Here is a 22,044-nt window from a genome sequence, read left to right as displayed (position 1 = left end):
GAGATCATGGTATGTCTCACTACCAGATTTGATTTAAGTCTATTCAGATTTTTGGTTCAAGCAAGTAGGATCCAAGAGAAAACAATTGAGGTCGGCTTTGTGGATATCCATAGAGATAAAACGCTTGTGCTGCTGATTCAGAGACTGATCAACCCCAAATTCATAAATTGAATTGAATTCAACTCCAGTTGCAAATTTGAAGCAAAAGAGAAAGCGATTCAGGTATGTGAATTGATTACAGGCTTTCTTCATTCATCGTAAAATCAGTTTATATTAATTTCAGCATATGAACTAGATCCATGGATGCTTTCATATAATGAATGCATACTTAGATTAAAAGTATTTTAATCTGATTTTTCCACTACGATTTGGATTTAGAAAAGTTCTGAAATCCACGTACACTAGCACCTGTAGAAAATCCAACAGAAGCTATATCATACGGTTAACCAATCAATAAGAAAGACTAAGAGGACAGGACCTACTACAGTCTAATAATGTAATATGTTTTATAGATAATGTGATAAACTAAATCCCTGAATCTTTCCAAACACTGCTCAAAATAAGGATTATCAAGAAATAAGTGCCAAGTGCATCTCTCAACATTAAACATGAAAATAGAGAACCTGCATATCTACAAGTAAGATCACAATGAGTTAATTATTCATTAGAATCAAAAAAAAAAGTTAATTATTCCTAATTGATGAGTAAAGCATAACTAAGATGACCATCTCATCTAGCATATGATAAAACTGAACCCATACAGGAAAGCTAACATGAATGACATGAGCACAAACTGTCAATCTTAGCAACTTTAGACATACCGTGACTAGGTCACTAAGGATTGTACGCTTTGAAGTCGCAGTTGTTGGAATGGCATAAAGTTTAATTCCTTCTGCTAGCTTTTCATCTTGATCACCAACCTAAATGAAAAGTATAGAAACACAAAAAGAATTAAGAATGTTTTATGGTGCACAACTAAACAAAGATAGACAAAGATTCTATAAGCAAGTGAAACATAGGCACATATGTATTAAGTGTGTACTTCTGGACACATGAATGCATATAAATAACAATAAGCCATAACTATTGCATCACATGAACAGGGTGTGTATAGTACAATTACAGTATCATAATACCCATCCTAGAAAAGATACACAGATATGAAAAACAGCTGAAATTTTACATTCAAATTATGTCTTGTTCTTTAAACTTGAATCCTGTATGAAAGAAGCCAAGAATCTTCAAAATCCTCATGCAATCCAATGCTTGTCAGAATCTACTAAATTAGCCATCCAAATGTGTTTCAACTACGTAATAGTATAGCTTCAGCCATTGCCAGGTACGGAAATACCAAGCAGCGGCTAACCAACTTAAGAAGTAATAAGACAAAATGTTGCTAAAACCAGAGTTTTGGAGGTAAAAGATGTCAAGGAATAGAGAACCATGAACTCTTGATTGAACCATTTGATCAACTTCGAAAAACCAAGAGAAGAAACACTTTCAGGTTCTAGCATTTCATATATTTCAGTTCTAATAAATTTTAGCTGCATTCAATGAATCAAATGGTGTATAACCTAAGCCAACATACAATACAAAATCACAAACTACCAAGTTCAAATTACATATCATTATTTTATGATGAACATGTTGTAGCTTATTTGAACAATATTTTGTCATTAAAAGAACACAAAATGATAGGGAAAAAGAAAGAAAAGAAGCACAAATTGCGATGTGCGACTACATAGTCCTTTGTTGGCTGAATGAGCCAACGTTGTTTAGAATAAGCCATTACTGATTACAAAAAGCTATAACAGCTCCAGGCTAAATAAACCCATCCATGGAAATGTGTTCCTTTAAGCAGATTCCTCCAATTTCTCTTCCCTATATCCAAGTCCATGAGCGCATGCTTTACTCTTTTACAGTTACCAGCCTAGAATTGTCAACAAACATTCACAAGAGAAAAACTAACATGCTTAGTTGCCAAAGCTTTTCACACCATAACTTCCAAACAGAATCTGACCATCATGAGATGCATTTTGCAGAAAGCCAGCATGTCCATGATCATTCAAGTATTCCAAGATCGCTAATCTATTACTTGAGATGGAAAGAAATTTTTAAATTTATAACAGGAACACATACTTGATCAATACAAATAATGCAATTTCATGCAACCAACACAAAATTCTTTTATCTGTATGAGGATGGTTTTATGATGCATTACAAATATTTATCTGTCTAAGAGCTACATCTCTTAAACAACATGCAATGCATTTTGGCACAACGGCGTACCAACACCCATGATTACAAAACATTGTAATCACCTTCCTGTTCTTACAATTGAAATTATCCAACAAAAACCCAAAAGTTTTTTTTTTTTTTTTTTTTACCACTCTTCTAGTCATGTATAAGCAAGCATTTAGATAACACATGCATTATTTTTGTCTTTAAACAATTACTGATAGGGTTCATGCGAAGCTTAAATTACAAAAACAAATTTTGTCTGAACCTGGTTCCCACATCTGATGTTGAGGATGGAAGGAAATCATCAGGAATGAAAACAAGCAGAGGGTAGAAAATCACTATAAAACAAATCAATAAGCACCAGAAGGCTTACCAAGTCGATTGTCAGGGGATCATTTAGATATCTCCTGGCCAACTTTTTCACCCAACCGGGCATTGTTGCAGAAAATAGCATGCTTTGACGATCTGATGGCAGTTTTTCCAATATCACTTCCACATCCTCCTCAAATCCAACAGCAAGCATCTGATCAGCCTCATCAAGGACCAAATACTCAACTTCTCCCAATTGAAGGCTGTTGCTGTTGATCAGGTCGATAATTCGACCAGGAGTCCCCACTACCACATCAACACCACGAGCCAGTGCATTTTGCTGGATGTTATAAGAGACTCCTCCATAGACACAGACAGTGCCAAGATATGGTGCTGACTCTTTAATTTCCTTCTCCACTTGCTTGGCCAACTCTCTAGTTGGTGCTAGAACCAGAACCCGAGGAAGACGACCTCGCCTACAGACAAAGCAAATAAGTAAACAAGTAAATAAGAACAAAAGCAAGTCCTCCATGCAAGATAATGTACAGCTGCAAAGCAAAGGGGGAATAAGACCAAAACCTCGAGATTCTTCGGTCATCATTATCCTCTGTGAGTCGTTTAATGATGGGAATTCCAAAAGCCAGTGTCTTCCCTGTCCCCGTCTTTGCCCGTGCAATGAGATCTCGGCTTTCAAGAGCAGGAAGCAGCACAGCCCTCTAAGAGAAACAGCTAGAACATGTGAGGAATAACGGTAGCAGATGCAAATATCACAACATCCATCTATCTAGCTACGAGAGTGTATCAGTCAATCCTAACATAGATAAATCAGAAGTAATAAAATTATGGCAACCAGCAATACCATGTTACGGGGAAAGGCAGATAACGTAGTATCCCACAAACGAAATCAATATGTTCTTGTAGCTTACCACAACCGTCGATCTCAGCAGGCATTCAGACCAACGGAATGGCCATCTTTTATAATGTTATATTACATGCAAAATCCAATATCAAGAGATGACGTGTTGTGAGTGCTTGCGATGATGAATCGATGCCGATAAACACATAGATGATGTCAAATGGACTTCAGAGCATCATGCACCAGTTGCGATGTTCGAGAGTTACCCACTAAAAAATATAACAGTAATTTTTCTGATACGCAATTTACATCCTTCGCGTTACCTGAATGGGAAAGAGGTGAGTAATCCCACGCTTCTCGAGGGTACTCACGAGCTGCTCTGGCAACCCTAGATTGGCGATGGCGAGTTCTTCCTCGCTCCCGACGGTGGAGCCTTCCGCGTCCTCCTCCTCCTCCTCCTCCGAGCCGTAGTACTCCTCCTCGCCCTCCTCCCCATCCAGAGATGACTTGGAGAAGTCGCCGAGCCCCTTGAACGCCTCCTCGCTCAGGACCGAGTTAGGCGAAGCCACAGCCGAGGGGACGAGCAGACGGGGAGGCGCTGCAGTCGGTCTCGAGCTGCGCAGGGAGCAGCAGCATCCCCTGGTCGTGGCGGAAGCCCTCAGACCGCAGAAGGGGGGCTTCTCGGAGGAAGGGGATAGGTATGGGAGCGCCCTCTTGGGGAGCTCTAGACAGGGGCTCCGGTATAGGGACGAGACACCGACGATGGAGGCCATGGCCAGCTCTGCTAGGGATTCTATGGCCGCTCTAGGAACCAAGCAGGGCAGGAAGAGAGTGAGCGAGCGAGAGAGAGAGAGAGAGAGAGGCGCTCTCAGTAACCCCCGCTCCTCGAGTACCAAATGGAGTTCGATAAGAAGCTCTCGCTGTGGAGGAGGAGCAGGATGGGGAAGAAGAAATATAGAAGGAGAGAGGAAGAGGATTAAGAGGTGGGGGGACTCGATAAGGCCGGCTTCTAAACGAATGGCCTTACAAACCTCCACCTCGTTACCCTGCTTTGCCCGATTTTATAGATAGGAGTGGGACGAGGGTTTTAGGGAAGGATGCTTTCAAATGAGCGGCCGTTCTCTGTGGATAAAAAATTTAGTTAAAATTTTTTTTCAGATAAAAAATAATATATTTATATCCTGAGAAAGTAGTTTTAAAACCTATTATTCATATTTTTTTAATTTTTTTAAAATAAATTATTAAACTTTAATTATATTTTATATTTTTTTAATTAAAAAAATGATTGAGTTATTGAATATTAAATGATTGAGATATTAAAATGAAGATGCGGTATTTTAAAAATAATATTAAAATAATTATTTTATTAACTGATGGGAAAATAGTTTAGGCATAGGTGAATAAGATTTTTTTTATTTTATGAATAAATATTATTTATAAAAAAATAATTTATTTATTTTAAAAAATATAAAAATATAGATAAATTAATTAATAAAAAATTTAATTAATTATTTTATAATATTTATCAATCAAAGAGTGGATCCAAAACAATTTTCAGATTCTTCGGACTGAGGAAACTGACCCCGATCGCCTGACCTGTGCCAGATATTTCCTTGATATACCATAGACCATAGGGAAACTGACCGGTGATATCCGGACCATTGGGCTTGGGCCAGATATTTGCTTGCTGTAGCATATAGAGCGCGAGGGGTGATGCGAGTGCAATACAAGCGCCCGATTTCGATGGAAGAATTAAGGAGTAAAGGAGTTGCAGAGGTTAGCAATGGTGAAAGGACGAATCATAAACTGCGGCCAGGCATTTTGCTTGCTTAGAATTGAGCTAGCCTGTCCAATTAAGAAAAGCTCCAATAATTAAGGTCAGAAAGTTTGTAGTTATTGAACTTGTGCTTTAAAGATTCTATTATCCCTCCCTCCTGAGATACCAAATGCACGAGTTAGAACCAAGGAATCTCAACTAGCATGCAGATGCAAGTGATGTTTTCCGATCTATTCGAGGAACCCTTCTTCATGTGGCAGTTGATATACGATGTGGACACATGGAAAGAAGTACAACCAAACCTCTGCTAAGAAAAAGCAAGAAAGAAAATATGTTGAGCGGATTGAGGTATGGAGTTGCGCAGGAAACATTAGGGTAATCTTGGTCATCGTCTCTTATTGAGATTATCTGTACTCAGAATTTTTCAATTAATTGAGAGCTATGCTAAGACTTACACGAGGGCTAGGTGAATTTTAAATATGGCATGCCTTTACAGATTGTCTAGCAGTTGTGTTTGCAAAATTTATAGTAAGATTTTACACTGAGATTGTGTTTGATAGCTGATAATATAATATAGTAATCTGAATTATATTTTTTTTTATTTTTAGATGATAATTTCGATTGACTTGGCAATTCAGATTGCCTCATAGGAGGCAATCTGTATTACTTTGGGAAGAAGTGGCTATCTAAATTACCACTTATTTGGTAATGCTGTAAAAAAAAATTTGAACAAAATTATTTTTTAAAAAAATCACACAAAACTCATTGCCCAACCTTCTCCCCCACCTCCCTCCACATGCGCTTCCAGCCTGCGGCTCCTCCATCTCTTTTTGCCCATCTGTGACTCCTCCGCCCTTATCCTCCACCCCCTAGCTCCTCCATGCCCGTCCCCACCACCCCAATGGCTTCACATGCGCCCACCCCCTCCACACCCCCTAGGGCCCTTGGTTCCCCATACTCCTCGATTCGTCACTTCTCTGCATCACCACTACACCTACATCACTCCCATTATTTCTCACTGGAAAAAAAAGAAAAGCACCAGGATAAAATTATTGGGGGTATTTTTGAAATTTGATTTTATATGATTGGTAATCTGATTGACATACTAAACATGTCAATTAAAATTTTCAATATTTTTACTGCAATATTATCTGTATGTGCCAAACACAGTAATCAATATTATTGACGATTTAATAGTGGCAATACCTTCCAAAATTACCTAGTGATGCACCAAATGCAACCTAAAGATTTGCCCTGTTATCCGTCACCAAGAGCGAATGTTATAGATTGATGAGCAATTGTGACATAAGCAAAAAGTGAGAGGAGTTCCTGAGAGTAGTTTATGAATCTTGTTATCTATTACCATCGAAGAGTTAAGCTGGCTCAGACTGCTAAGCTGGAGTCGAGAGAGAGAGAGAGAATGAACGATGGCTATATGATACTGGTCGAGATCTTCGAGTGGGATGTCGATGCCAGATCTTCGATTGATCCCTCAAGTCGGATCCTACAACCATTTAAGAAAGAATATCCTTACACCAGGGGGTTCTCCAGTGATAGATCCTCCGATGCTTAAACCAGTCTCCTGCAGAAGAAAGCAGAAGAGCTCTGAACTTTTAAAAAGAAAATTTAGCAATGGAGTTGAGTATAAAGTATGGCAAATTGGAAAGTGAAAGTTCAAAGGGTGCCATATGGAAGATGGAGTTAGAAGAGCTTAATGCTCTGTAGGAGAAATAGATTTCAGTTCATATAAAATCAGTCTCTTGAAGAAGGCATGTGGAGTAAGTGTTTCCACCTTTTTGTTACTTGATGGGTCTGGAGAAATAGAGTTTTAGAAATGAAGGTGGGTACTTATCATTTGAGAGAATGCATGCTATTTATCGAAGAGCGGTAGTCGTGAGGACATGCTCTAGCCAGAGATTATAGATCTCATCAAATGGAAGGAGAAGTAGAGCAACGAGATGGCTAGCTACTTGTCGTTTAGCAAATAGAATACACTGGAGCTCCTTCTACACGATCGCAAAAAGATCAGATGGCAATATAAATCAACAAGATTGAAGCATAGCCGACTCAAGAAGGAAGATAGCCGACTTAGTCTCAGAGACAAAAAACATAGAAAGTAATATAAATAAGCAAGTCTTTTAAGCTGATCTAGAAAATTAGTTAGTAGACTAAGAAAAAATCTGAGCCAATTCAGTCTCAGACAAACAGAATAGACAAAAAAATAGAATTTTAGAATTTACTACTGAGCTGTCTCAGAGATTTTACTTAGCCGACTTAATGTTGGAGATTAGTCAACTAAAAGTCTGAATGAGCCGACTCACAATTTTCTGATAAAAAATGATTAATTTTTAAAAAATTTTAAAACATGCTTAAATTTTTTTTAATGATTATTTTTAAGCTTCCAACGGTTAGAGTATTAATTGCAGGTATTTTTGAGGCCATAAATGCAAAGGATTCAATGAAACAAAGAGCAAGCTTCTGAAGTTTATGGAGTTATTTCTTCAAGCTAGTGAGTGGAATTTAAAAGAGAAAAAAAAATTCAAAAATATATTTAATTCAATCCTTTCCACATTTATTCGACTTGAAAGAGAGGAAGAGAGCATTAATCCGATCCCACTACTATTGTGCAAAAATATTGAAGACTTCTTCAATTTTCTCAAGCATTCAAGAAAAAAATCCAAGTAATCAACAACTCATCTACCTCGATTTTTTCTGAGCTCAAAAGAATTTTATTATTTCTAAACTCTATTTTCTATATATCTTAATTATTTTGTTATGATAAGTTTTTTGGATATAAAAATTTGAGATTGGTCCAACTCTAAAATTGGATGATGTAAGATTCTGATTGGTATCTCCATAAAAATCAATCAAGATTGATTGTGAACCCGAGATAAAATAATCGATTGTAAGGTTATGATTAATGATACAACTAAAACCAATGGGTTGGATATGAACCCGTGAAAATATTCGGACTTTAACTTTAAGGACTTATTTGGTTGACGAAAAATGGAGGGGGAAGAGCCTGTTCCTGAAAAGTGAAGAAAGGGGCTCTTATTTAGTTAGAGTTTTAAAAGAAGAGAGAGTGAAAAAAAAAAATTTTATGAAAAGTTACTTTTCATATTTCATGAGAAGTAAAAATTCATGGGAGAGATAGGTTTTGACACTTTTCATGGGATGAAAAGTAGTGATACGTTTTTCTTTCTCAAAATATCGTTTTGAGATCAATGGTTAAGATTTTTTAAAATATCAATAAATGGTTAGGATGAAATATTGAACAGTGATATATTATTATATTAGTATTATCCAAATATTTATATGAATATAATATCAATATCAATATGAATATTATAATATTTATTATATTTTAATATTATTTTAATATTTATACTAATATAATATTTTTATTAATATTAATAAGATATTTATATTAATATATTGATATTTATATTAATATAATGTTATATTTAATATTACATTTATATCTATATTAATAAATTTATTATATTAAATATTAATATTATATTAATATAATATTAATATAATAAATTATTATGATCTTATGTTATATTATAATATATTAATATTATATTAATATTAATATTAATATAATATTAATATTTATATAAAGTTTAGGAGCAAAAATATATGATTTTATATCTACTAGGGGTATAATAGATTTTTTACATAATTTTTTCAAAAATGAATGCTCAACCAAATATAAACTACTCTACAATAAGTCACTTTCTCATGGTCAACCAGCCATATCAAAATTCTATTCCCAGAAAGTAACTTTTCTGAAAGTAACTTCTTAGGAAGTTACTCCAAAAAAAATTCTTTTCACGAACTAAACGAGTCCTAAGAGGTTATAGTTGGAATTCTCAAATGGGTTTACTTTGGGAGTGAACATATTTACTAAGTTTAGTACCAAAATACTATAAAATTTTATATGTTTATGATCGTATTGCTATACTTATTTTGTTATTTCTACTATCTTTTTAATTTTCTACTAATTACTTCATAAACACTCTTAAAATTATTTTTGGACACCAGTAGTTAAGTTTATTTTAAGAAATCCAATTCATCCGCTTCTTGGATTGTCTTTTCTAGAAAACAACGGTCATCATCACCTAAGTTGAAACCGACATAGACAATCCTGGTCGGGTCAAACTAGTCCAATACAATTGAGATGAGGTCTTCTATCGGCTGATCGCTTTGTTCCATTAGCTCATCTCGGACATCGAGTTTTTTCATATGCGGGGCTTCGTGAGTGCCTCTCCACGTAGAATTGCTATATAATATTCTTTAACCAGTTGTTGATCTCCTTAGAGCTCTCTAATTCCATGAGGGGTGGAAAACTTTAACAATGGGTGGTAAGCTGACACCATGGCTCAGAGAGTATTTAACTAAGGCGGACCCAATATAGCATCATAAGCGGATGGAATTCTTATGATCAAAAAATCAACCTCGATAGTTGATTGCCTCAGAGCTCATCCCATCGTCATGTGAAGGGAGATAACCCCTTCCACTGCATAGGATTACCAGAAAAGCCGATTGAAGGAGAATTTGATCTCCTCAACTGGTTAGGAGCTAAATCCATTCTTGAAAAGACATCGTAAAATAAAATATTCATAGAACTTTCATTATCAATCAAAATATGACATACATCATAGTTCAAAATATTTAAAGGAACCATAACTGGATTGTCGTGAGGATATTTTATTCTTTCTAGATCAACGTCGAAAAAAATGATTTCACCCTCCCTCCTCTTCTTGTGCTCCTTTTCTTCAGCTCGACTTGGCTCTACGGTGGGGCTGCAGATCTACCCCCCAAAGATGGTATGAATCACTCCCACCATCGGCCTATCTCCTTGAAGACCTTCATGCCGAGATGGTTAAGTCCTAGCTTCTCCTCGGTTTGGCCATTCTTCAACATATCACCGTAGTTGTCCTTGCCTGATGAGTGCTTCAATCTCATCTTCGAGTTACCGATATTCCTCCATATAATGGATGTGGTCTCAGTGGTACTGATAGTACTTCTTTGCATTTCTCATATAAGACTCATTGCTAGGGCTCTCTCCATATCGAGCCTATGCCCCCTCTGTATTTGCATAATTTGCCCCATTTTCAACATTTCGATGAAGTCTTTGGGGTACCTTTTCTTGAGCAAGAAGAGAAAATCATTCTTGAGCAGCCTAGCTTTGATCGCTGGCATGGCCATTGACTGATCTAGGTCATGCACCTCTAAAGTTGTAGCATGAAAGTGGTTGATGTAGTCCCAAAGGGACTCTCCTTCCCACTGCTTAATGCTAATAAGTGAGTTTCAGTCTTGGTGCTGCCAGCCGCTACTGATGAAGTAAGTTATGAACAACCAACTAAGTTATCCAAAAGAATCAATTGAGCTGGATTGAAGACTCGAGTACTAGTGTCAAGCAGCCTTCCTCAAGGTTGATGGAAATATTCAACAGAGGATTGCATCAGTCATTTCATGAAGGAACATTAGAGTCTTGAAGCTCTCCAAATGGTTGGTGGGATCTGAGGTTCCATCATAGGGTTCCAGTAGCGGCAACTTGAACCACGTTGGGAATGGTTCATCCATGATTTTCTTGATGAATGGGGGTTTGGTGTTAAAATCGAGCTCAATCTCAGACTATTGAGTTTGGCCATGTGTCACTTCGATCTGGTGCTGCATCTCTTGAAATCTTTTTTCCACCTTAGCATCCCACACCGAGTAGGGTTCTTGGTGTCGAGGAGTGAGGTTGCATGGGATGAAATCTCTCCCAGACTGTAGAGTCGGGGAGCACCTATGTTGTCCTCAGTCGAGACTTGTAGGTCGACTAAGGTGGCTATGCCCCAGCCTTGGATTATGAGAAGGTGAGTATTGTGCTGCCGCTTTAGCCTGATCTCGATGGTAGGGCTTTCAAAATGGGCTATGATGCAACAGTTTGTTGCATATCTATACAACTGTGAGCTGAGCTTTCACCTACCGGACGAGACTATTGTATTGTTTATTGGAGACTATCGATGCCAATTGAGGAGGTGGGGGTACTTGGGCTAGTTCAAGTGTGGGGGTACTTGGGCTGGTTCAAATGCGATAGCCTCCTGATGGATGTTGTTTGTCCGTGCACCATTGGAGTGGTGATATGCACTTGATGCTCCTCTTTCTGGTCTCATGATGAAGCACACTCTCTCGAAATAATCTCCAAGTAGAGTTTGGGGGTTTTTTCTTTAGCATCAATCTGTTGCTGCCAAAATTCAAGCCTGAGAGGTCGATCTAATATGGATGGAGACTCTTCAGTGGAAGACTCCTCGGCCAGACACTCCTCAGCTAAGGATGAGGAGGAGAGCCCGATCGAAGAAGAGGTGCTGAAGCAGCGAACTCTAGAGGTTGGATTGAGATCTGCAGAAATATCCCTAGTCGAAGTGTTCTCCGACGGGGACCCTCCAACACTTAAGTTAGTTGGGAGATGGAGAACAGTGAGTGTATTGAAACTTCTCGAGAGCTTACTTGAGATCCCCGCCCTCCTCCTATTTATGAGGAGAAGTGAGAGTCATGCCTCTGGGGAGTGGCCGCTCTTTAGATATCTCACGCGGATCATACTAGCAGTGACCGTTTCCACGTTTGTGATGCAGAACCAGCCATTAGTTGCCATCGGGGATGTAATTTATCTCGATAATTTTCTTTCTTATCTAGCCTTTCTACAATCGTAAAGAAAATAGATTCTTTTTCAATTGGGACTGTTGCCTTATTTGAGAATTTTCCTCAGATTGATCGTGGCCAATCTCTGTTTATCTCGATCACAGTCACAGCCTGAGTTTTATCTTTTTAGAATTGAAAGTTTATTGGATCAGACTGATTGATTCGGATTCTCATGCCCAACTCCCTCACGCCAGTTACGGCCGACCCCTTGTGGCTCCTCAATCAATCGAGGATCGTTCTCCTAAGATCTCGATTATGGCTAAGGAATTGATCGATCGAGACCGACAAAATAGCCCACAATAATGCTAATGTTACTAAAGTAAAATAAATAAATATATAAATAAATAAAATATAAAAAATATTGATTTTATGATTGTGGGTAGGTGGTGGTCCGGGTAGATTAGTAGGTGCGAGTTGTCGTGCCGTGGCATCTAATCTCATCAACAGTATTGCGTGGTTTTTAACCAAAAAGAAAAAAAAATATTTGATGTCTCCTAGCTCTCGAACCCCACCTAAATCGTGACGGCGGTGAGATCTGAGATTGGAATCGCTGGCTACTCAGAACAACAAAGGGAAAGGGGCGGTTGCTTGTTTTGGCGAAGATTCAGATAATTTCTCGCCGTAGGGAGCAGGCCGGACATCTGTATCACGCGAAATCCATCCAATTTTTCCTCCACCGAAAACGGAGGGGGCGGTTCGGTTCAGCCGGAGAGAAGGAATTCAACCAGTCCTCCGACTCGGTGAAGGATAACAATAGGAGAGATAACAAAAGAAAGGCTGGGGGCAATGGGCGCGATAAAAGCAGCCGTGGGCGATGCCGTGATCACGTTCCTGTGGATGTTCTGCGTGTCCACCGTGGGCGCCCTCACCGGCGTCATCGCGTCGGCCCTCCAAGTCCAGGGCGTCGCTTACTCCCTCCTCATCACCACCACCCTCATTTTCCTCCTCCTCCTCGTTTTCAATCCCATCTGCGATGCCATCGGCGGCGCCAGTTTTAACCCCACCGCGACGGCCGCCTTCTACGCTGCCGGCTTTGGGGAGGACAACCTTGTCTCCATGGCTTTCCGCTTCCCAGCCCAGGTCCATCCACCTATGCTCTCTCTCTCTCTTGCCATTCGTTTATCTGGCCAGATGGACCATCGGATTAATCTGATCCTTCTTGATATCGTCAGGCGGCAGGGGCAGTGGGTGGTGTGTTGGCTATCGCCGAGTTGATGCCTCCTCATTACAAGCACACGCTGAGCGGGCCTTCTTTGAAAGTGGACCTGCACACAGGGGCAGCCGCGGAAGGGGTCCTCACCTTTTGCATCACCTTGGCTGTCCTCTGGATAGTGATCAAGGGTCCCAGCAGAGCAATTGTGAAGAATTGGTTGCTCGCTGTAACAACTGTGGCATTCGTTCTTGCAGGTGCTGGTTACACAGGGCCATCCATGAACCCCGCCAATGTGAGCTGCTTCTTCCCTCATTTTGCATTTCTGCTATCATAATCATCACCTCTTCTTCATCATCATTATCATCTTAGATATCTGCAAATTACTTTGGTGCCATCTGGAAGGTGAGGTGTAGCTTCCTGGTAGCAGTAGGACATCGGTGTATATTCTTATTCGGTTCAACTATCTAGTTTGTTCTATTACCTTTAACCATCAGCTGCACATTCTAACTTTTCTAGCATGTCATCGAACTGCTAGCAGCATTTGTGGATTTCTTTTTACCCTCTCCCTCTTTTCGGATTCATGTTCATCTTATGAAGCTAGACCTGCGGTAATTGGCTCCAAATAAATTATTGCATCATACAATTTAGTCTAGGATCCAGGAATAGCTGAATGTACAAATAAGAAACTCACTTATAATTTCACTTTACTGCATCGGTCTTAAAATATGCAAGGCTTTGGATATACTTGCGTTTATTTCTCACACAGCATCTGTTAAAGCAAGAGTTAATTGAAGACATAATATGTTTGTGTCATGGCTATAACCAATAGGTATTTCCTTTAGGTGCTCTACTTGTCCAAGCTCAGTTAGATTGTCGTATTTAAGAACCATTTCATTCCAGTGTCACAGAAGACATATTTTGTCTGTCTGATGAAAATGCTACTATCATTTACTAAAAGAATTATGCATGATGTTGTTTTGAGTGTTTAAATGGTCTATAGTTATTCAAATTGCAATACATATTCACAATTCTTTAGGGGCTTGGTAGAAATGATCTTGTTTCTCTAATGCATGAGACATAGGTGTAACATTTTTTGTTTATAGGTAAAAGCTTAGAAGCTAGGAGTGTTGTTGGTGAAAATAAGGTCCAGTCCAGGTGAAAATAGGGGCTGATGGCCTGCTAACCCAATATGATTTTGACTTTTCAGGTTTGGATCTGCAAAATTAGCCAGATTATTTACGGCTACTGGACTGTATCTGGATCCTATAGTTACATCTAAATCCTTGTCAAGTTTAGTTTGGATATAAGTTGACTCATATGCGGTACTATTACTCAATAGCCATGTGCGTATGCGCGCACATGTGTAAGTACACACATATACATGTGTGTGTGTGCATGTGTATGTACACACACACACACACACGTGTGTGTGTGTGTGTGTGTATTGTTATATGACATATTTATGTTATACACGCATACATACACACAATATACATGGATATATTGTTATATGTCATTGTTTATGTTATAGTTTTATACTGGCATGCGTTATGCGAACTGGACTAAAAGTTATGAAATTAAAGTAAACTAGAATCTCTCACATGCTGAGGCAAAAAGATATATGAGGGAACCACAGCTGTAAGGGATGTTGTGCCCCCATTTTTTTTCAGGAAATGCAGTCTTTTCTGCTTCTAATATTTGAGTCTCAGTGCCTGCTGGACTCCAAGGCTTTATTCTTACAAATAATTAAGATTTGTAATTATCTTATTGTATGATCAATTCATTTTAGAGGATTCCAACTGGTAAAGTTGGTAAAATTTGTTGTTTTGATGCAAGAAACCTAGGTTTATCCACCCTTAACTTAATAATTGGTTGGGCTTCCATTTGTCCTAATTCTCAAAGAGAGAGAAGATCAATTTGTTTTCAAGAAAAAACTTGTGGATAACTTGTTTCAGTAATAGAATAATTGAAAGACATTTTAAAAAATCTAAAATAAAAGATTTTGTTGTAAAAGAAATAATGAAGTACACTCTCAATAAGGCTTTAGTGATCCTAGGCATCTTGTTGAAGATAGATATCAAATATCTTAGATCATGTTTTTGTTCAATTCTCTAGTGTTATATCTTTGGGCTTAAGGTCAAGCAGCCATATCGAAAGGAGGGTAGAAGTTTAAATAGCTTCCTGAATTATGAAATAAGCCTTTTTTCTTGGCAATTAAGCAAATAATTGAAATTGGAATTAATGCAAGGGATATTAACTCTGATGGGAAATGTAAACAAATAGATAAAGAAACGGATAAAGAAAGATGACCAATACTAAAGGGTTTGAGAGAGAGGGTTCAGGGGTTATAATTCAAATAAGGAGGAAGAAGAAATGAGATTGTTGGGATTAGAAGAGACACAACTTAGCTGGCCTCAAACCCAAAAACAACAAGCCTAACCTGCCTGTTTGGTTGGATTGGGTTGAGAGACTAGGAACTTTAGTTGGGATTAGGCTCAAAAATTCCAACTTGACTTCAAGTTGTTTTATGTTAGGGTTGAGCTCAAACCCATCCTGAATTTGATTACAAATCAACTTAAATCCCATTGGATTATAGACTTATGTGTCACTGTTTATGCCATTCATCCATTTATTTTTGTTGAAGTTTAAGAGATCCACCCCTATTCCTCTTTATTAAAATTTCAAGCCAACCAACATTAACTTGACAAAGGTTTCCCAAGCCTTGCTGTGATACCCCAACCTAGCTTAAACCCAACCGCACGAAGCAACATAAGATTTTGCATGAATCTCAAAGCACCAAAAAAAAAGAACAAAGGGTGGAAAAAGTCGTGCTGGACTTTTATGGTGGAAGGACTTCCAAAGGAGTCTTCCTTCCTCCATCAACTTCAACTCCCTATCACATTGGAAGTCGGATTTCTTCTGGCTTCCTCCCCCCTCTGGCCCTATTTAAATGGAAGAGAGCTTCCCTCTCTTTCCCGTCAAAAATCGAGTCTCAAGCCGGTGAAATTGTCGGACTTTTCTTTCCGAGGGCCTCCACCATATTCGTCGGAAATTGCGGTCGAGCATCACCGAAAAAGCTAGATAACAGTCGGCAATAGTTGATCAACCCTTGTCTCTTTCTTAGTTGTTAGCTCATGGATTCCGACTGACAAAAAAGAATCATCGGATTTTGTCGAAAAAGGGACTCAGCTAAATCCCCTGTTTTCTTGATTTCTTGCATGCGTTTCTTAATTTTTCTAGTGGCAGTCGTCACTGCCGACCATCAGTCAATGATCCCTCATCCTTGTCGCTATAGCTTGCATCCCGACCACTGCCACCATCAAGAAGAAGTCTCCCCTATTCCAAGAAAGAAGGGAACGGGAAGTTCCCTGTTCCACCAAGAGAAAAAGGGGAAAAAGAAAAAAAAAAGAAAAGAAAAGAAAAAAAAGGAGAATATGGCGATGTGATCTATGAATTGAAGATTTTGAAAAAGAAAATTATGGAATTATGTGGATTTAATGGAGTACGCATGAGGTAAGTAATGCTATATTGTTTCTAAATTTATCAGCAAATTATAAAATATTTTCTATATTGGGTTATTCATGATTTATGAATATGATGCATGTATTTTGAATTACCTAATATATCCTTTATCTGAAATACTAAGTGATTTATGATTGAATGTATTAATTTGATATGAATCATACTAATTGATTTCGATGTCGTATGGTTTTATGATTATTTATTTTGGCATATAAAATATGTTTGTGAGAAAAGTGTACTGATTTGAGATAAATTTTGACTCGTAGTCTGATTATGTATCGAATTCCGCCAGTAGGGGTTAAACACTGGTACTTTGATATTCTGTCAGTGGGGGTTGTATGTTGGTACTTTAATACACTGCTAGTGAGATACTTAAATGCTGGTAATTTCATACTCTGCTAGTGGGGGGGTTGTGCTGGTATTTTGATTTAGTTCATGATTGTTGAGATGGATGTGATATTTTGAAAGATATCGATTTATGAACGAAACTGAATGTGTATGGATCTTATTTTGATTAGTGTTATATGTTTTGAGTTGATGCACCTTGTATGCTTATTTTCAGTATATTATTATTACTGAATTTATCTAATTAAAGTGTACATTGCTTACTAGGCTGTCTAGCTCATTATTCTATATTTTACTGTTTTTATAGATTCAGAAAACTAGCTTGACTTGAAAATTCTATATAGAAGAGCGAATTAAAAGCAGAATTTGATATCTTTATTTTAGATTAAGATTTTTTGAAGTTGATACAAGAACATGGAATATTATTTGTAAGATATTTGATTTAGTCATTTAAAATAAAGTTGAACGTTAATTATTTGAATTTTGTTCCACTGTTACTTTATGATATCGTGATAAAATACCTTATATGCTTGTAGAAAGAGTTCTCCATGAGTATGTGGTAGTTGTCATAATCTCTGGCTCGCAATTTCGGATCGGGAGTGTGATAATCTATCTTAAAATCCTCATTCAACATAATCTAACTTGACTAAACAGAACCAACTTGTCATCTACTTGGCTTAGCTTGATATGGTTTGAGTTGGATAAATCCCAAACCAAAACCATGTTGATTTGGTATGGATTTGAGAGTTATAGAGGTTCGGTTGGTTTAGGCTTAGCTTGCAACCCAACCCACCTGCCCAAGTTGCAGCTCTAGAGATATGTTTGGTAAAAGAGGAAAAATGGATGTCCACATAGTGCACATCACATGCAGAGTTACAGATTCACATGCTTGTGATAATTGTTTCTGCACCTCATGAATCTCACTCATGTCTTATGCACAGCCACTTGTGCACTCCCATGTCAACGTGCAAACCTGTGCACACAATTGGCTGCACTTGGGAATAGGAATGCATTTTAACTCACTGGATCAGCATTTCTATATTTGGAGGATATTATGATTATTCTCTTTCCTTTTCTTAATAGGAGCATTATGATATTTGTAAAAGCGTTCAGAAGGTTGATCAGATCAGGATTAGACAGATGATGGGCAGGAATCTAAAACTCTAATCTTTTAAATAAGATACTTGAGTATTCATATTAGAGGATTGTGGTTAAAATATTGTTTCTATCTTATTAAGGTAAATCCATTTAATAGAAAATAATCTAGTTGGATTAGCGAATCAATAGCTAGTTGCTTTATCCAGGTAAGTAAGCGGAGTCTAGTGCATTTTGGGAAGAAAGGTGGTTAATATTCCTGAAATTCAAAATCTCATTTTTAATAAATATTGATGACATATATTTTACCATTTGTATCTCATCTAAATTATCTAAATTGAGACATAACTCTCAACTTGCTTTCCCTTTTGGAATTCCCTATGTTTCTTCTTCCTTTTCTCGATGAGCATCCTTGTGTTGGAGAGATGGAGAGGATGATTGTTAACAGAACCTCCCTCCCATCTCTCGTACACCCAAAGAACCAAAAACCACACATCTCTAATGTCTCTGATCTACCTGTTAAACCCCCACCCCTCAGCCTCACCCCTTTACCCAGATAGGGTTCCAAAGGGCCCAACTAAAAGTCAATTAATAACAAAACTCTAAGCCGTATATGGGTATAAGCTGTAAATTGAGTGTATGGATCTAACACATGTAATGTAATTTGGATTTGGCTATGGATATAGCTAGACCCAACTTGTTGCCACCCTTGCCTGGAAATGATGCCATGATGCCTATCTTTACTTGACAATGAACCCTTTTAGGATATCATAACAAAAATTTTTTACAAGAAGCTCGAGCATTGGGGATTTCTGAACAATTTTTCTCCAAATCTAACATGAGAGATTAAATTCATAATATCTACCTCTGATGTCAAAAAATTGATGATCCTTAGCGCTTGGGGTTTGTGAAAGATCCAAATTTGATGGAAAGCCATTTATTATCGACTTATGCATGATGATATATGATGAATCTCGAAAGTCAAAACTGCAATAAATGTCTTAATATGTGAATACTTTTGAAGGTACAAGAATAATCGAATAATTATTGAAAGGAATAATGAAAAAAGTAATGTAGGAGTATGAAAGAGTATCATAGAGGAAGAAGTAATGAATGAGATAAACACTGTTTAAGGTAAGGGGTACTAAATATGTACTAGTGAGACAACTCGCACTAACCGTGCTTCAGAATGTAAAAGTTTCTTTTGAAGTGATCATTGTAGACCATAGAGGATGGAAAATGTTTTTAGATGTTCAATATGTTGTGAGTTGGAAATCATTAAGGATGGGCAGCTATGAATTGAAGCCATTTAGGTCGGGATGGTGTAGCAGAGGAATGAAGATTAGAGCGATCCACTAGATGCTAGAATACTTGGCATAGATTGGTGTATAGCATGATGCTTACTTGCACAGATACTAGCATTGATCTTTCTGTATTGATAATCATCTTTTATAGAAGAAATTGCAGATAGTGGCAAAGCAGTTATTTAGTTGTTTATGAGTTGCAATCATCTAGTCAATTATGTTTTGGCAAGAGGGAATAAAATTATATGGTATTCTAAATGTGTAAATACTTTATGCATGAATTGCACATAGTATTTAGTCATGCTAGAATTCATACTCTAGCTTTTTCTATGTGCATATTAGGTGGGTTAGCTGCTTTAAGATTAGAGTTGATAAATCAAGCCAATTCCTCGTTTTGTCATGCTCACCTCATTGCTATTGTATCTTTTTTATATGGAAGACTTATGAAAATCTTAGTTAAATTATGAGTATTCTTATAAAATAAGAATTTTATGGATATTTGGCTGATGATATTTGATGTCGTTTCTTAGTGGGCTTTAAGATTTACCAAATACAAAAATTGTGAACGGCACATCCTTACTTAAATATCCAAGGGAAAAAATGGCTATTGAAATGAAAATTTCATTGTGACACCATTTCGGTCACGGAGATGCGTGGATAGCTATAATGAATGGCATGATGAATAGTCACTGAGTGGCTTCCAAAATTGGAGCTGCTTGATGATGAAAATTGACTGTTTTTGGATTTGTATCTACCATGCAAATAGACATGATAATTGTTGAGATAGACAAGAAGCTTTTACTGATAGTGAAGCTAATGTAATTTTGCTACAAAATATTTCCGGTAGCTTTGTTTAGCTGGAGTAGGATAGGTTGAGATGGTGTATACACCTAAATGAGGAACATATGACATATGCCCATCTTGAGAAATATTGGTCTTCTTTCTAGCATATGGCTTTTGCTGGGCATTCATCAGAAAGTAGTGTACACATAAATTGTAGATTTTTCCCCAAAGAATTCCGTGGATGGTCCTTTTGTAATGGGTCATAGGTGTGATCTATTAAGTACTTTTGGAGGTTTATGGTATAAGACTCATTCGGTGCAGATGGAAAAGTGACTGGGATATCTTAAGAAGAAAGATGAAGAGGTAATTATTTCTCCTTGTAAGTGCAAGAAAGAAGATCAGACATGATGAGAAGGAAGTAGCAAGTTGCTTTGCTAGAGAACAACAACCACGCATTTGCTTAGTTGTTTTGTTTCAGTCCAACATTTGGTTGGTTTTAAGTTGCACTTGCTTGGTAGTCATGGTCCTTTTATTTGCAACAATTGGATGCTTTTATGTTATACTTTAGAGCTTGACTCCATGACTGCAATAACTGCAAGTGTGTTTAATGGTGCCTGTGGTTCATACAATTTTTCTTGGCCTCACAGTGGTAATGCCACAATTAGGGTTTGAATCCTGGATCTCTTCCACGAGCACTCCTTCAAGAGGGTGTGCCAACTGTTGGAGTTAAGTCCTATTGGCAACATATGTAGATAACTGGATTTTTATACTGATTATAGTGCTTCAGCCTGACACTAGTCATTGTTTTCTTGGATCATCTATTTGGGTTCATTATTTTCCTTATTCTCCCAGCATGGTCAGAATTCTCCAAGTATTGATTATCTTCCCACAACATTTTTTCAGCTCTTCCTAGGTCATCCTCCCTGCTTTCTACCAAGGGCCAAGGCCTTTTTGTTTGGTTTCCATTGTATATACCAATATCATCCTGATTAATAGTAGCAGATTGTCCTCAATGTCTTAAACTTTGAAGCACACTGATGTTCTTATCTTAAATCTCTTCATAGCATCTATGCCCTAAGCATTCACAAGTCATGCAGCTCTCTTCTTATCCTATACAAACAAAATGAAAAAAAGGAAAAGTTGCAGAGACCCCTCATTGTGCTACGATATACGAATGAAAAAAAAAAAACATTTGCAGTTAAATGAGAATGATTGGATGGCTCTTCATAAATCTTGTATGATACCTTTCTGGGTGATAACTCATCAGATGCCATCTGTACTAGTATTCTTGTCAGAAGCCTATGGTGCAATGAATAACATATATGCTATATACACTGTAGGGTGCTATGCGCTTGATGGAGAAGGAATTTTCCGGAAGATATACTATCAGCTTTTTTATTTTTTAACTTTTTATTTTTGTTTTCTTAATTTTGGTGATTGAACTATTCTGATCTCTAGAGGGATTCAATAAGATATGTGGGTTGTATATAATATAGCAAGTCCATCACCATCTTGCTGACTTTTTCATGACATAGCAAGTGCCGATATACCTTATGGGCACAACTGTCAGTATTTTATCTAGTATTGTTTATTTTTATTTTAGTTCTTCAAATTTGACAAAATTATTTTCTGTTAACAGGCATTTGGTTGGGCATATATCAACAACCGCCACAATACATGGGAACAATTTTATGTCTACTGGATATGCCCTTTCATTGGTGCCATTCTGGCTGCTTGGGTTTTCAGGACTCTCTTCCTGCAAAAGGTCAAGGCTAAAAGTGCATGAGGTTAAATAGATGAAGCCGGACAGTTATGTTTTGATACTCTAGTGAAATAAAACTGTTAGAGTATCGTGGCTGGAGGTTATACCGTATCTCCGATTTTCGTTTTTGTTGAACTGTCTTTAGTCTATGTTTTTGTTGCAGTAATATCAATATGAAATAAAATTCAACATTTGTAGTTA

The 22,044-nt window shown here is 37.5% G+C and overlaps 2 protein-coding genes across 2 annotated transcripts; one reads left to right on the top strand and one right to left on the bottom strand.

Annotated features, from left to right (window-relative positions):
• Positions 1-668: 668 nt before the first annotated feature.
• On the bottom strand, positions 669-4,445 carry LOC140851903 (DEAD-box ATP-dependent RNA helicase 3, chloroplastic-like). The gene is made up of 4 exons (XM_073244022.1): positions 3,730-4,445; positions 3,130-3,266; positions 2,615-3,026; positions 669-920 (listed from the first exon to the last, which is right to left on the bottom strand). Exons 1-4 carry the CDS (start codon positions 4,177-4,179, stop codon positions 684-686), a joined length of 1,236 nt encoding a protein of 411 aa, XP_073100123.1. The 5' UTR covers positions 4,180-4,445; the 3' UTR covers positions 669-683.
• Positions 4,446-12,402: 7,957 nt separating this feature from the next.
• LOC140852099 (aquaporin SIP1-1-like) lies at positions 12,403-22,044 on the top strand. The gene is made up of 3 exons (XM_073244914.1): positions 12,403-12,959; positions 13,052-13,324; positions 21,721-22,044. The coding sequence occupies exons 1-3, from the start codon at positions 12,666-12,668 to the stop codon at positions 21,865-21,867; spliced, it is 714 nt and encodes a 237-aa protein (XP_073101015.1). The 5' UTR covers positions 12,403-12,665; the 3' UTR covers positions 21,868-22,044.

This window comes from Elaeis guineensis, chromosome 10, assembly GCF_000442705.2.
Source record: "Elaeis guineensis isolate ETL-2024a chromosome 10, EG11, whole genome shotgun sequence".
In the NCBI taxonomy this organism is placed as follows: Eukaryota; Viridiplantae; Streptophyta; class Magnoliopsida; order Arecales; family Arecaceae; genus Elaeis; species Elaeis guineensis.
The sequence above is the reverse complement of the archived record's forward strand: the minus strand, read 5'-3'. Positions and strand labels throughout refer to the sequence as shown.

Excerpts from the sequence above, each read along its gene's own strand:
- LOC140851903 (XM_073244022.1), bottom strand. The coding sequence starts at position 4,179 with ATGGCCTCCATCGTCGGTGTCTCGTCCCTATACCGGAGCCCCTGTCTA. Across the intron at positions 3,027-3,129 it reads GATGACCGAAGAATCTCGAG|GCGAGGTCGTCTTCCTCGGG; the intron begins GTTTTGGTCTTA and ends CTTTGTCTGTAG. Across the intron at positions 921-2,614 it reads ATCCCCTGACAATCGACTTG|GTTGGTGATCAAGATGAAAA; the intron begins GTAAGCCTTCTG and ends CTTTTCATTTAG.
- LOC140852099 (XM_073244914.1), top strand. The coding sequence starts at position 12,666 with ATGGGCGCGATAAAAGCAGCCGTGGGCGATGCCGTGATCACGTTCCTG. Across the intron at positions 12,960-13,051 it reads CTTTCCGCTTCCCAGCCCAG|GCGGCAGGGGCAGTGGGTGG; the intron begins GTCCATCCACCT and ends TGATATCGTCAG. Across the intron at positions 13,325-21,720 it reads CATCCATGAACCCCGCCAAT|GCATTTGGTTGGGCATATAT; the intron begins GTGAGCTGCTTC and ends TTCTGTTAACAG.